We start from the raw sequence: 16,724 nt of genomic DNA, 5'->3' as shown, positions 1-16,724 counted from the left end.
TGAACCCACACACCACTACTGACAACCACTGTGACCACATACAGTTGTGACCAAAATTATTCAACCCCCACTGAAATTGAGTGTTTTGGCCAGTTTGACATTGCTTTTGATCATTCAGTCATCTTGCTTACATTTACATTAAAGAGGCACTTGTAGGTCAGACAAATATAACATAACAGTTATAATGAAATAACCACAAATGTCTTTTCTGTGCTCACAGCATTATCAGTTTTATTCAACCCCCAAGTGACATTCAATCTTAGTACTTAGTACAGCATCCTTTTACAGTTATAACAGCTTTTAAACGTGAAGCATAGCTTGACACAAGTGTCTTGCAGCGATCTACGGGTATCTTCGCCCATTCTTCATGGGCAAAGGCCTCCAGTTCAGTCACATTCTTAGGCTTGCGCACTGCAACTGCTTTCTTTAAGTCCCACCAGAGGTTCTCAATCGGATTTAAGTCTGGTGACTGCGATGGCCACTCCAAAATGTTCCAGCCTTTCCTCTGCAACCATGCTCTAGTGGACTTGGAGGTATGCTTGGGATCATTGTCCTGTTGAAAGGTCCAACGTCTCCCAAGCCTCAGGTGTGTGACGGACTGCATCACGTTTCCATCCAATATCTCCTGGTACTGAAGAGAATTCATGGTACCTTGCACACGCTGAAGCTTCCCTGTACCTGCAGAAGCAAAACAGCCCCAAAGCATGATTGACCCTCCACCATGCTTCACAGTAGGCAAGGTGTTCTTTTCATCATAGGCCTTGTTCTTCCTCCTCCAAACATAGCGTTGATCCATGGGCCCAAACAGTTCTAATTTTGTTTCATCAGTCCACAGAACACTATCCCACAACTTTTGTGGTTTGTCCACATGGCTTTTGGCATACTGCAGTCGACTCTTCTTATTCTTTGGAGACAGCAAGGGGGTACGCCTGGGAGTTCTGGCACGGAGGCCTTCATTACGCAGTGTGCGTCTTATTGTCTGGGCTGAAACTTCTGTACCCACATCTGACAAATCTTTTCTCAGTTCCTCAGCAGTCACACGGGGACTTCTCTCCACTCTACGCTTCAGGTAGCGCACAGCAGTCGAAGTCAGCATCTTCTTTCTGCCACGACCAGGTAGCGTTTCAACAGTGCCCTTTGCCTTGAATTTGCGAATGATGCTTCCTAAGGTGTCTCTTGGTATGTTTAACATCTTTGCAATCTTCTTATAGCCATTGCCCTTCCTGTGAAGAGAAATCACCTCTTCTCTTGTCTTCCTGGACCATTCTCTTGCCTTCACCATGTTTGTAACCACACCAGTAAATGTCTAGAAGGAGCTGAGTATCACAGTCATTTTAAAGCTGCCTAATTGGTGCTTATTATGCTTGATTGCTGCTCGGTGACATCCACAGGTGTTTTCAATACCTGATGGAAAGCACCTGTATGAACCTCTGTTCTTCAGAGTGGTAGTCTTTAAGGGGTTGAATAATTGTGGCAATGAAGAAACCACATAAGAACCATTTACTACTGTATTACATAAACAATTGATGTCATTTTAGTTGCATTTGGGTAGTTACAACGTCCTTGTAGGATTTGATTCTGAATACAATTCCAAATGTACACTATAGTCCCTAAACCCCTTTACAGCATTGGGGGTTGAATAATTTTGGTCACAACTGTACCTCTACTGACAGCCAGTGCACTTGCACACTTTTCCACTAATCACCACTGCACCCACACACTCTTGACAGCCAATGCACCTTTCCTTCACTCTTCTGCTGCTCTGTTTAGTAGCTTTATATCTTCCCCTATCACCAAGCAGCACATTTGATGGAAGAGGATGAAGGACATCTTAGATATAAGAGAGGCGAATACACCAAACAAGAGAAGGGAGAGCATGTATATAAGTATCATGGGTTTACTATGGGCTCTACTAAATACAGAAGGAACCGATATACACGCTATCTTCTATACAATAGATGCTTCTTTAAAGGCTGGTTGCTTGTGTGATGTTTGTTTCTACTCTATTGCAAAAATAATTTTTGATAACATACCCTTTTATCTTTCATTTTCATAGAACAAGAAAATATAATTGTATAATATACAGTATAGCGGGCCTTTAGGAGACTTTTGCCCACTTGAACTCCACGTGTCATAAATAAGACTTTTAGATGGACTGTGCCTTTAATTAATGGAATGAAAGGTTCACCTTTGTTTGAGGATCTTAGTAAATAAAAGATTTTAAAGTTCTATGATGACGAACAGCATAGTCCAGGACAAATGCTGCCAACCAAACTATGTTCTGACTTACTTTCCCGTTGGTGGAACCTTTGTCTGTAGTATGGTCATCACACATTAATACGTATAGCAAACAACAGGTTACTAACAAACACTCTATTCACAATGGCAGCTGCAAAGCAGCCGATGATGTCAGTTATCCATAGAGATTATAATTCTTTTATGTCATTAAAGTGCTTTTTATTGTACAAACATCACCTAAGAATTGTTTGTATAAATTCAATTCATAAATTGTTTTTGATGTTTAAATACTTTTTAAAAATGATACTGAACTACAGGAAATGAGAAAGTAATATTTAAAGTGAAATGCCAGGCAGGCAGCCTAATACAATGTATACATTTTGGACCTATTCGCATTAGGCGATTTGGAATCACAAGCAGAATCTCCACAATTTTGTCGTGATTCCGAACCAAGTGGTGAAAGAGGAACTTTGGCCCCCTTTGGTTTTCCTCCACCCCCCCTCTTCCAATGCTGTCAGTGTCATTATTAGGTACTGTTATTCGCAGATGTGCATATTGTCTTTGTCCAACCTCTTGGTCCTTGCAGAGCCCCTCAACACATCTGTGTGCATGTAGGAGATTTTCTGCACAAATATGGCAGTGATAGTTCACCTTCACCTTCACCAAAGAACTACCTATGCAGCTCAGGGGCGTCTGTGGATAAAAACAAACTGTGTGTCTCTGACTAAAGTTGAGTAATGTTCATGCTATAGGTGTAGGCCATTTATGTATCTCATGAAGCCTGACTGGAATACTCCCAGGATGTTGCTAAGTGAGGCCTAGTCATTGCTGCTCACACTAACCATCACAGGAGTGAGCTTTTTCTCTGATTCAAACCTCTTCACATGCTCTTTCTCTCCCCTGATGCAGTAGCTCTGAGCTCAGCGTCTGAGAGCTCACTCCTGTGATGGTGGAGGTGAGCAGTAATGACTAGGCCTCACTTAGCAATGTCCTGAGAGTACTCCAGTCCAGGGGCGGACTGACAACTCATGGGGCCCCCAGGCAATAGGGGATCATGGGGCCCCTCTGTCCTTGCTTAAACACAAAAAAGCCTATGAAAAAGGTACCAGGGGCATCTCAGGGGGCCCCCTATTGACCCCGGGCCCTTGGGCAGTGCCCGAGTTTCCAAATGGTCAGTCCGCCCCTGCTCCAGTCAGACTTCATGAGGTACATAAATGGCCTACACTTATAGCAAGGACATTATTCAACTTTAGCCAAAGCTGCCCTGTTTTGCTTTTATTTACAGACACCCCTTATCTGCATAGGCAGTTTTTTGGTAAAGGTGAACTAATCCTTAAACTGTTTTCCGACCACCCTATAGCAGAACTACTGCTACAGGACAACAGGGCTGCGCAAAATCACGTATCTATATGTGATTTTGCATTTCTAGGTAGGGGGCGTGCACGCCACCATACCCACACCACCATTGGCGGCTACAGATGTCAATCACCGGGTCCCAGCTGGAGATTTCCTGCCGGCACCCAGCAATCGCTGAGTATCACTGTCAGGGGAGACACCTATATGTAAACAACACAGGTCTCTCTTCTGCCAGCAGTAACATGCTGCTGTGTATTTCTCTGCACAGCATGTTTCCCTATAAAACAAACACAGCACACAGTTAACCCTTTGATTGCCCCAGATGTTAACCCCTTCCTGCCCAGTGTCATTAGTACAGTGTCGGTGCTTTTTATTAGCACTGATCACTGTATTAGTGTAATTGGGAAGTCAGTGGCAGTTAGTCAGTTCCCCTCAGTGTCAGGATGCCCGCAGCAGTCCCGCTATAAGTAGCCGATTGCCGCCATTACTAGTATAATTAAAAAAAACAACAAGTATATATACCGTCATTTGTAGACTCTATAACTTTCATGCAAACCAATTAAATTTACACGTATTGGGATTTTTTTTTAGCAAAGACATGTAGCAGAATACATTTTGGCCTAAATTTCTGAAGAAATTAGATTTTTAAAATTTTTTACTGAATATGTTTTATAGCAAAAAGTCAAAAATATTTTTTTTTCAAAATTGTCGGTCTTTTTTTGTTTATAGAACAAAAAAACATACAGGTGATAAAATACCAATATGCAGGGCAAAATGAACCCCTTTAAAAAGTTTAGAATGCTGGGGGGTGGGAAAGATCACCTTATTACATGACCACTGTGATTGGCTGTCACAGTGGTCACATGATTGGAAGCCATTCCCGCTGGCTATCAATCATTAGTGGGGACCAAGAGCTATCTTTCACAGTTTGGTCTCTGTGTTGGGAGCGTGCAGTGAGCATGCTCTCAGCACAAAAACATTAGCTGCCCAGGGACACGTACAGTGGGGATCGAAAGTTTGGGCACCCCAGCTAAAAATTTGTATTAATGTGCATAAAGAAGCCAAGGAAAGATGGAAAAATCTCCAAAAGGCATCAGATTACAGATTAGACATTCTTATAATATGTCAACAAAAGTTAGATTTTATTTCCATCATTTACACTTTCAAAATAACAGAAAACAAAAAAATGGCGTTTGCAAAAATTTGGGCACCCTGCAGAGTTAATATCTTGTACTGCCCCCTTTGGCAAGTATCACAGCTTGTAAACGCTTTTTGTAGCCAGCCAAGAGTCTTTCAATTCTTGTTTGAGGTATCTTTGCCCATTCTTCCTTACAAAAGTCTTCCAGTTCTTTGAGATTTCTGGACTGTCTGTCACGCGCTGCTCTTTTAAGGTCTATCCATAGATTTTCAATTATGTTGAGGTCAGGAGATTGTGAAGGCCATAGCAAAACCTTCAGTTTACGCCTCTTGATGTAATCCCCGTGGATGTCGAGGTGTGTTTAGGATCATTATCCATTTGTAGAAGCCATCCTCTCTTTATCTTCAGCTTTTTCACAGATGGCATCAAGTTACCATCCAAAATTTGCTGAAATTTGATTGAATCCATTTTTCCTTCTACTCGTGAGATGTTCCCTGTGCCACTGGCTGCAACACAACCCCAAAGCATGATTGATCCAACCCCATGCTTAACAGTTGGACAGAGGTTCTTTTCATTAAATTCTGTGCCCCTTCTTCTCTAAACGTACCTTTGCTCATTCCGGCCAAAAAGTTCAATTTTAACCTCATCGGTCCACAGAACTTGTTTCCAAAATGCATCAGGCTTGTCTATATGTTCATTTGCAAAGTTCAAAAGATGATTTTTGTGGTGAGGACGTAGAAGAGGTTTTCTTCTGATGACTCTTCCATGAAGACCATATTTGTACAAGTATCTCTTTATAGTGGAATAGTGTACCACAACTCCAGTGTCTGCCAGATCTTTCTGGAGGGATCGTGCAGTCAAACGTTGGTTTTGAATTGTTTTTCTCACAATCCTGCGAGCTGTTCTGTCTGATATTTTTCTTGGTCTTCCAGATCTTGCTTTAACTTCCACTGTTCCTGATGACTGCCATTTCTTAATTACATTCCGAACAGAGGATATTGACATCTGAACACGCTTTGCTATCTTCTTATAGCCTTCTCCAGCTTTGTGAGCGTCAACTATTTTCAGTTTCAGTTTTCTAGACAACTGCTTAGAAGAACCCATGGTGCTGATTGTTGAGGCAAGGTCAGATGAGTCTGGGCATTTAAAACCTTTGAGATTGACATCACCCGGTCTGCCCAGACAATGATTGAGAACAATCCATGACACTGGCAGGTCTCAGCTTTGCAAAGGGGGCAGTGCATGCTATAAATTGTGCAGGGTGCCCAAACTTTTGCAGACGCCATTTTTTTGTTTTCTGTTATTTTGAAAGTGTAAATGATGAAAATAAAATCTAACTTTTGTTGACATATTATAAGAATGTCTAATCTGTAATTTGATGCCTTTTGGAGATTTTTCCATCTTTCCTTGGTTTCTTTATGCACATTAATTGGGGTGCCCAAACTTTCGATCCCCACTGTATGTAAAAAGCCCACCCTTATGCCTCCTGACATATGTGTTAGGCAGTCATAAAGAGGTTAAAGATAGTTTAGGGTAAAGGTCTGCTTTTGGAGCTGTCTTGTGCACACATCCTGTGTTATCTTAAGGAATCTAATTAGCCCATTCAGTTCTTATCTTGGATTTCAGAATAATTAGCACCTATGTTGTAGAGATGAGGAGAGTGGGAGGGTTTGAGTAGTTTAGCAAAAGACAACTGTGCAGGGCTGACACCACAAATACAGTATTGAGGAGCTGAGTACATTTCTGGCAGATCAAGAAGTATTTTTCTGCACTTGTAGGGTCTTTAGAGGGTATAAAACATGTGAAACAGTTTTGCAGTCCAGGTCAGGAACTCCATTCAGTCCCATGCACCTCTCCTCCAGGGACAGTGTACTATACTTGCCCCTGTCACACTTCAGAAGAACTCTGTGCCATTTATCCTTTGTTATCAAAGAAGGAAAAACAGAACCTACTTTAGCTTTCCCTTTTCATAAAGTACAATTACTATGGTGTAATTCATTTAGAACAGTTCCTCAAATTGCTTCATGTTACTATCGGTGCTTAATCTGTTCACAGTATTCTATCGGGATTATTCCGGGCAACTCTGGGTTTCAGATTGACAACACAGGAACAATCTCCACCACGGAAATGTTTGATTATGAAAGTAACACAAAGAGGTAACAGATCTCTTTTCATTTGACATAGAAATAAGTAGCCAGAGGCAAACACTTTATCAATGTACATATGCATGTGAAAGAAATATGGAAGCTGCATTTGCCTGATAGTTGCCTGGCTGTCTCTGGATTCAAAACATTTTGATTCACTGAAAAACAGCACCAATAAAGTCAGACTGAAATCAGAACTCCTGATCTGCATATCGTTTTTGGTTAGCGACTGAAAAAATATCTAGTCTAAAACTGGCCGTAGACAGATCTAAGTATGACCTGTTCAGCAGACACCCACCAAATTTCGATCAGTGTGTGGCCATCCCTGTTCATTAATTTATACTTAAAAGATGATCTCCTGTACTTACTATATTCTTGGCTCCTCCATCAGATGGTGCTCCTCCACGCTCCAGCGGAGGACTATCCTTCAGCATCCTCACATCCAGTGCAAGGTTATGGACCCTGATCTGATCTTAATGTCATCAGAACCTTAGACCAGAGGAGCGTGGGGGAGAAGACACTGTAGGGACCAGTCTAGCAGTGGGAAGGAGATGAAGATTGGTAATTAAATCTGATTTTTGGTTTCCTTTAAACCCTAATTGAGCAAATAACCCTTGCAGTGCAGGTACAGCCCCTCAGCAGGGGATAATTTTATAGTTTTGTAGAGTTGAGCTTTAAGCTTTCATTCACAAGGGCCATTTGTAAAAAAACAGGCATTTGCCTTGTATTAGCAACCCCTGTGTCTATTGATTACATTACTGCTGAATCGGGGCAGCACAGTGGCTAAATGGTTAGCACGTCCGCCTGGCAGTACTAGGGTCGTTGGTTCAAATCCCAGCCACGGCACCTCCTGCCTGGAGTTTGCATGTTCTCTCTGTGCCTGCGTGGGTTTCCTCCGGGTACTCCAGTTTCCTCCCACACTCCAAAGACATGCTGGTAGGTTAATTGGATCCTGTCTAAATTGGCCCTTGTATATGAATGTGAGTTAGGGACCTTAGATTGTACGTCCCTTGAGGGTTAGGGACTGATGTGAATGTATAATATATATGTAAAGCGCTGTGTAAATTGACAGCGCTATATAAGTACCTGAAATAAATAAATAAATAAATTGGGCAGTTCAGACTTCTGTGGTACACCAGTTTTAACTTTGGCATGCCAATTTGGGCAGGTGTTGTGCCTGCCAAAGTGCCCATGAAAGTCAATATGTTCACACTGAAACCACATGCCAAATGTGGTTATGATGGCTGCGGTTTGGTATTTCAAACACACGCATTCCGGAGGCAGCAGTATTGCCTTCATTTCGTCTGTAAACCACAAAGCGATTCTGCCCCCCCCGTGAAGGGGTGTGGGTAAGAGGCACTGGATCCTGAATTTTGATTGGTATGATTCTATTGTTTATAGATGGGTGCAGTGTCTCTAGTCAGCTTGCTCCTGTGCATTGGGGTCTCTGGGGGCCTTGGATGCAGACCATAGGTAGGAAAGTGCGCTACATTAAGAAATGCATTTTGGGACTTTGGAGCATCCATCTTCATCAGGACTACAGTTATACAAATCATTTGCATTACTATAGCCCTGATGAAGGAGGACCTTTAATGCCCTCTAAATGATTTGGCTTCTACTTTTCTTTCCAATATATTTTTTCATAATTAGACATTTATTTTCACTGGTGACTGGCCAGTAACACACCTCTTGTCTTAGGGTGGCTACATTCACCCCTCCACTGTTTATGTGGAGGAGCAATATAGCCACTCTTGGACAAGAGCATTGTCAATCAGTGGAGAGGTTAATGTTGAATGGACTAAACTAGTAGTATGGCCTTTCATAGGTGATTAGCAAATTGAAGCCAAACTCCAGCTAACACTGAGGCAGTTACAGCAATAGTTTTTTTTCCCTTTGGGATAAAGGTTTTACATAAATTAATAAAAAATGAACATTGCTGAGAAGAGTTTGGCATAATCTGTGTCTTTCCAAGCCTACTAGTCATGAAAGGGCTCCAGAAGCAGCTTGTCGTTTTCAACTTACTTGGACCCTTGCATTCCTTCTCTTCCCGTTAGCAAAAAATTAAAAAGTGATTGGACCAGGGTGACTGCCAGGAATCTAGCATTTTTCAGTAATATCAGGCTCTAGTTCTGTCAGTAGAGGTCTCCTTTAGATAAACTGTCCTTATTTACCCCACCATAACAAATCAGGTTCTTACTGCCATTTTTTTAGAACCAGAAAGGAAGAATCTAATTGACTGCCAAAGCAAGACACCCTTTTTCTTTTTGACTCTTTAGTGAATATTAACCATTGTCTTTAAATATAAAAGTGGAATTCCAGACTATATCTAAGCATAAAATGGCTCCCACTCCACTCCCAGCTCCTATTCTAACTACCCTGTAGAAGGAAGATGCATATACTTGCCTGTTCTCAGGGCACTCCAGTTCAGTCATGTGATCAGTTCTCAGGGGTCGGCTTCAGGGGAGAGAAGAGACATGTAGGTGGGTTGTAATCTATCCTAGATAGGTGCTGCACCTGACAGGAGGGTTAGAGATAACTCTGTTTCCGGGATTTTCCTTTGGGGGGCTTTTTGGGTCTGACCCACTGGTCCTGTGCTGATATAAAAAAACAGTGGTCCAGAGAGATCCTCCGCTGCTGCCACCGTTGAGGTCCTATGTTCACACCGTTGCTGTTGTCTGTGTCCAAGGTCACCTGTCTTCAAGAGTCTTAAGCTATGCCAAGAAATTGACACTGCCACACATGGACTTTGCCTTTGCAGGTATGCCAGGGCAGCACACAAGCCTGACATAGGGTTTAGGGATGTAGGGAAGGAAGTGTTTCTGTGTACTTTGTAGGCTTCTGAACTTTACCTTCTGCCTGGTCTGAAGTAATTAGAGGACTGTAAATCAAGTAACTGCACCACACATAGTCTCCAGCTCAGAGTCAACAGCACACTGGGGTAAGAAGACAGCATGTGGTTACAAGGGGTAACAGAAGCTAACAAGCAAGCAGCCTATCATTAAGAGTGTGCCTGTGCCAGCTGGGACAGTCTATCACTGTTGTCATCACTCCTTCTGTGAACGGCCCTTCTCCCATAGCAACAGGAGCAAGTCAGTGCTGCAGAGGTCCCCATCCTGTGCAGAGGTACGGAAGGTCAAGAGTGAAGTGAGTGCAAGCATGGAGTCTGCGCTAGGTGCATGGCAGGGCTCCATACAGTTACTGGGAATGAGGTAGCAGAGATAAACTGAACAGGTGAAGAGGGCGTAGGCTCTGTGTGTCCCTTCTAATTGTAACATGTGAAGTAGTGGTATATGTTAGCATCAAAAGAGTCAACTAGAGTTTAAGGCCTAATTCACACTAGCTTTGAAAGCAGGCATTTGAGGGGAGTTTTTAATGCTCCTCAAATACCTATGGAAATTATTCTATGGGCAGCACACAGTGCTGTTTTCATTATCAAAACATGAAGCGTTAGTGTCGCTTCGCTTCAAAATTGAAGCCTCATGTCGAGTCAGGAGGAGTTGAAGCCTTTCAACGCCTCCCATTCAAGTCAATGGTGATGCTCTTCAAACACCCTGGCAGGTGTTTGCGGGGGCATTTGCAGGGCATTTGCAGGGCGTTAATACCATTAGAGTTTATTACAGGCATTTCATGTGCGGTTTTAACACTTATAAAACGCCTCAAAACCATGCATAGGGCATTTGGGGAGCGTTTCTAACACTTGTAAAATGCCCATACTAAAGTTCATTAACGCCTGTCTAACGCCCATACTAACACTATAGGGGCGTTTTTAAGAGTTAGACATTTAGTCAAGTGTGAACAAGCCCTAATAGTCTGTTTAAGCAAAGGTACCTAATGTGCAGGAGAGTGACCTGTATTAGGTGCTTTCTTAGTCCAGGAGAACCCACCTTGGGGTAAGCCTCCTATGTGACCCAGACTTGGTGCCCAATGAGGAGGGGAACATGGAGGAAGCACCACCTGCCTACCCCCTCTTACAGACAGCCAACAATGAATGCTCCACAGTAAGCCAATGGGTGATGTCACCACCCAAGCATTTCAGCCCTTGTTAGTGATCTCTCCTCTCCCCTGAAGGAAGATCTACTTAGGAGATCATGTGTCTAAACCAGAGTGCCCTCAGAATAGTTAAGTGTAAGCATATTTCTTCTACAGGGTAGTTAGAATAGCAGTTAGAAGGGAGGTGGGAGCCGTTTGAAGCCCTGTTCACATATTGCATAGCGGGAATGGGCATTCCCACTTGCGATTTTTGTTGCACGATTTTCACGCGATTCCAGGTGTCGCACATAGGGTAGCCCATTTACTTAAATAGGCTATGCTATGTGTGTTTGTTGCCCAAAAGAAGCTCTTGCTCCTTTTTGGGTGACAAGCTTACTGAGATTTTTAAATGCACGCTCTGCCACGATTGTTCAGTGATTCTGTTGCACAACAATCGGGGCAGAATTGCACCACATTTGGGGTGTCATTAAGAATAATGGCACCCAAATGTGCCACATGCACTTTGTTGCAATTTAGAATCACAGCAAGTCTGCCCCCGATTCCAAATCATGTAATGTGAATGGGATCTTATCCTTTGATGTAGACTGGAATTCTGGAATTCTACTTTAATGTTTCTTTCCACTGAGCATCAGCTATTCTATAATTTTTTATTATTATTATTATTATTATTATTATTTGTATTATTATTATCTTTCAGCTACACTCTAACTGTAACCATAAGTGATGGGACTATTGCAAAATCAGCAAATATAAAGGTCTATATTACTAATATAAACGACAATGAGCCAACTCTGACTTGTATGTAAGTACAATGTTAGGGTGAGAGATGTTGTAATGTAACGTTTTAAATGTTTTTGTTGGGTGGCCTCAAGCAAAGTGGAACTCATACGGTGCATAGTCTTTGTACAAATATGTAAACCTATTCACAAGCAATGTGACTGGGCTTTCCAGCAATGCAGAGATTTTCTAATGAGCAGAAAATGTTTGCAGTTGCTCTTAGCAATTCTCCGCATTTTCCACAGAAGAAGGAACAGACCCTTTACAACATGTGTGTGCTGCATTTGTACATAAGAAACATTAAAAGTCGCTGTAGACCTCTGCAGTACAAGCGATCTCAAATTCAGATGTTCTATGAAGTGTAGCTCCATTACAGGTCCAAGAAGGTGTTAAAGTTTATCTAAAACCAAAACTTCCTTTGTAGGATAGTGGCGAAGGGTTAGAACCTCTGTCAGGTATTCAATGCCATCTGTGCCCCTGCTTTGAAGATCCACTCTCTCTATTTGTCCCAGAGACTATTGTCACTAGGACTGGCAATTCAAATTTTGAGTTGTCAACAGACCAGGAATAGAAGGGAAATCTTCTAATGGAGACTTCCCTTACTTTTTAGAGATATAGGGGTTTATTAACTGAAGTAATATACTTGACTTAGCAATCCTCATTAACTCCTTGGTGCCTTCAGGTCTTTTAAGGAGTTTTAGATGCTGGGAGGCGGGGATTGTGATCATGTGAACGCCATGATTGGCTGTCACAGCGGTCACATGATTGAAAATCATGGAAAGTAGAGATTGGGAGCTTTCCGTTAGTGCTGCTAACTGTGCTGGGAGCTATCAGCACAGTTCTGTTTTTTTTGGGGATGCATATATGTGGCTTCTCGGTGTTAAGGCCCACCCGCCAAGAGGCCGCATATATACACGCAGCTGACAGGAAGGAGTTAAGCTTAGAAAATGTGATAAAATTCTGTTGATTTCAATCAACCAATCATGCGCAAGAAAAAGTTTTGGCTTTATATATACTTTAGGATCAGTTCCTTCTTTCTGCCTAATGGGTTACTTAAGGAGGACTCTCTTAACTTTGGAGTTGCTTAAGACTCTGTTAATTAGAAAGGCTATACAGGTTGTTAGGCAACATGTTTGATAGCATATGGAGTCATAGACAAGGCCAAATACAATTTGTAGTAATGGGCTGCATGATTGGGTGTGGGGAGAAGCTTTAACTTTAAGGCTCCATTCACATCTGTTTTTTCTGAAACACTTGAAAATGTGCACAGAAGATGCACATTTTTCCACATGTTTCAGAAATGCACTGCAAACACGTGTCGCACTTGCAGTGCCAATAATTGTTATTGGCACCCCAAATGCAGACATTTTGTCACGCTACAAACGTGCTAAAAAGCGCTGTGAAAAAATGCACCATGCTCCAATCCAAAAAAGATTCTGGAGCTTCTTTGGGGTGTTTGTTGTGTGTAGGGAAGCCTATTCAAGTGACTGGGCTGCCCTATACATGATGAGCAGAAATGCCCGAGAAACAAGCATAAAAAAACCGAGCAGGAGCAAGTTCCCTCTACACTCTGGTGTGTATGCAGCCTAGGAGGATTTGAGAAATATTTTAAAAAGTTGAGATCTGTAATGGAATCCTTTCCAAGCTACAGAGGAATCCTTTAAATAGTCCAGTTCCAGTCTCGGGAGTCCCTGCTAAAAATTACTACATCTGCAACTCATAATACATTAGTGTGATGGTCAATGGAAGAATGCTCCTTACACTTGTTGAGACAAATTCCCTCCTTACAGACAGCTAAAAAGATCATTGGCATCAGTGGGAACTTATCTGAGAGGCAGAAATTGCTCATTGCTCAAGGAACCCCTAGTTGAGAAACCTCCAATGTAGCAGCTAAGGGATATTGTATTTGAGCAATACTGGGCCATTGATATGTATCAAGTATGATAGGGCACTTATAAAAGTCTGTACATTGTAGCTGTAATGAATGCCAAAGTTTAGGACCCAATACTTTCACACATCTTTTTGAAATAATCCTATCTCCATTAAACACTTTGCTTGGCCTTGTGTTGAGCAGTATCTTATAATCAGTCTTGGATTCTTTAGATTTCCCCATACAACCTCTCAGGTGTCCAAAGAAAGCTGAAATATTAACATTGAGCAGAATTGACTTTAAAACCCATAGAGGGATAGTGGAAGTCATTTACATTCAACCCCCATATGATTGCCCATGAGGTGGTAGGTTCTTCTTCCCAGTATATCAGAGGTAGAATTGCTGGATTTACCACTTTGATATATAAATATATTGTCTTCCCTTAAACAGCTTTTCTAGTATCACAGAAAACAGTAACAGCACAAAGACAGAGCAATCTGGGCACACAGCTAATATCCAGCTGATTGAGGAACTTCCTATCGGAACAACAATTAACACTTGCAATGGCTTTGATGCGGATCTAATGAATGATCTCACATTTTATTTGGATCCTGGAAATCCATACTTCACCATTCACAAAGGTATGGGTGTAAAAATTTCTGTTTGTTTTCTGAGCCTATAAGATGGCCAAAAAAATCCTGGACCTCATTTTTCCAAAGCCTCTAAGAAAAAGGAATGGGTGGAATTTTAAATTCACAATTCAATAAGTCTATTGGCTTCATTCTCCAGGTGTCAAATTTTGTTGAAATTGCTTAGCCAACATTTTGTTTTTTTTAATTATTAAAAAACTAAAAAACTTATTTTAAACAAAGTGTGGGTGAGATTTTTCTAGGCACTCAATGATAACATCCAAGATAAAATTACAACATTTTTATTATACAAATAGTTATTGAAATATTATACAAATAGTTTAAACCAATTACATAAATAGCAAAACATGGTCTGATAAAGACTATGTAAACCACCATATATTCTGAATATATCACCACATTCAACCCCTTCATGAAGATTGCTTTGTGAATTGAAACATGTTGGGCTTTATCCTGTAATTCCTCTGCAGCTTCTACAGCTTAAAGTTTGCATGAATTTGTGGCTTACATAGTTCTTATCAGACCATGTCTTGTTATTTATGTACTGTATGATTTGTAAAAATGTTGTAAGTTTATCTTGGATGTTATCATTGACTGCCTAAAAAAATCCCATCTATACTTTGTGTAAAATACACTTCTACATTCATGAAGGATGTGGCACATTAGGGGTCACTGCTATATATGAGGATTTAATATTTATGACTTCTAGGTAGCACATTTGCCCCTTTACCAATGGCCTTGCTGAAAAAGTATATTTTTACAGAGGTCAATAGCTAAAGCTCTGAGCTAAAATGCTCCATACCAACACACAGCACACTCTCTGTGCTTTTGTGAATGTTGCTTGGCAGTAAGGGAATTTCCAACCTGCTGTAATGGGTCATGTGTTGTTTAGTGTTTGCCATAGTCATGAGATGACGACAGACAACAACTGAAACAGCAAAGCCCATGCTTCCTGCTGATTGGAGATCTGTAGCTTTATCTCAGCAGGAGGCATGCTAGAACTCTTAGAGGGGCAGCTGTTTCCACACAAAGAGGAAGGGTTCTTCTCTACAGCATGCTGGCAATGGACAGACCTTTCTACTCAGGGTGGTGATGCTTCTATGAAAATGTACTGTAAGACTTTAAACACCTTTTGTTTTGATGCACCTGGAATGTATTTAGCTGATTTAAAATATAGGTTTTATTGGACTAATTATTGATTACATTTAACAATGTAAAAAGAAAGTAAGAAAAAAAAAAAAACAAGTCATCTCTTTCCAACAGAGACAGGAACTGTGATCATAATATCCATCATGGACAGTGAGGCTTTTGAGTTTGTCAACATTCAGTCCTATACCGTGAAAGTTTGTGACCGGGACAATAAATGTGCATCAATATTAGTCACAGCAACTATCCTCCCGATTAATGACAACCCTCCATTCTGTGATCAGTATTTGTACAGGTGAGAACTCTCCTCACGTATGTTATATGCAATTATTTTAATAGAACTATCTTGGTTTGAGAAGTGCAGAGTCATCCTGGTGCTATATTTCCTTTATATAGATTAGAGAAAGGTTAGATCCTTTGTCACTGGATATAAAGAAAACAAACAGAGGGTGCACCGGCCTAGTGCATTATAGTAAAAAACATTTATTGAAATGATAAAAAATAGGTATCGTACTCGCAATTGATATAACTGTCAAAGGCACATCACAAAGAACAGCACTTTCCAATCCACATTACGTGTCCATCCAGGACAGTGCTGTTCTTTGTGATGTGCCTTTGACAGTTATATCAATTGCGAGTACGATACCTATTTTTTATCATTTCAATAAATGTTTTTATGATAATGCGCTAGGTTAGTGCGCCCTCTGTTTGCTTTCTTTATATCCAGTGCATTTGGACTACCCCAGTCCCTTGAGGGCAGCAAGGAGTGCATATTCCAGGACATTCGAGATGTAGCCATAGCCCTAGCTGAGCCCATCCCCAAGAGCAGGAGTATTTGAGTTTGCTGTTTTTGGATCCTTTGTCAGCAGGGCTGGATCTACAGTAAAAAAAAAGTCAGGGGGCATAATGTCAACACTGTAGGTGAATCATTGACAGACTGTCACACAGTGTCACAACCCTGTATGTATTAGGCTGTCATTAGATTAGATCTGGGTTCCCATCAGAGTGCCCCAGAGTTCTCCCTTACATCAACTGTCACCATCAGAGTGCCCCTTCCATATTATCATTTATCCCCATCACAGTGCCCCCTTACATCAGGGTCCCCATTACAGTGTCCCCTTACATTAGGATCCCAATCAGAGTACCCCCTTACATCAGGGTCCCCAACAGAGTTCCCCCTTACATCAGGGTCTCCATCAGAGTTCCCCCTTACATCAGTGTCCCCACAAGAGTTCCCTCTTACATCAATTGTTACCATCAGACTGTCCCTTACATTATGATCAGTTATCCCCATCACAGTGCCCCCTTACATCAGGTGTCTCTATCACAGTGCCCCTTACATCCGGGTCCCCTACAGAGTGTACCCTTACATCAGGGTCTCCATCAAAGTGCCCCCTTACGTCAGGGTCCTCATC

General features: G+C 41.6%; 1 protein-coding gene across 1 annotated transcript in view; it reads left to right on the top strand.

Moving 5' to 3' along the window:
• The window catches only part of LOC149463015 (cadherin-related family member 3-like), a 77,694-nt gene that overhangs the window by 19,445 nt on the left and 41,525 nt on the right, over positions 1–16,724 (top strand). The window contains exons 5-8 of the mRNA XM_089676029.1: positions 6,788–6,888; positions 11,564–11,668; positions 13,964–14,154; positions 15,427–15,604. Of these exons, the coding sequence (XP_089532155.1) occupies positions 6,788–6,888; positions 11,564–11,668; positions 13,964–14,154; positions 15,427–15,604 (575 nt within the window). The remainder of the gene's footprint in view (positions 1–6,787; positions 6,889–11,563; positions 11,669–13,963; positions 14,155–15,426; positions 15,605–16,724) is intronic.

The sequence above is a fragment of the Staurois parvus genome, unplaced genomic scaffold (genome assembly GCF_062004578.1).
Source record: "Staurois parvus isolate SC_StPar_1 unplaced genomic scaffold, SC_StPar_1.0 ptg000162l, whole genome shotgun sequence".
In the NCBI taxonomy this organism is placed as follows: Eukaryota; Metazoa; Chordata; class Amphibia; order Anura; family Ranidae; genus Staurois; species Staurois parvus.
Note: the sequence above shows the minus strand (reverse complement) of the source record. Positions and strands in the feature narration are given on the sequence as shown.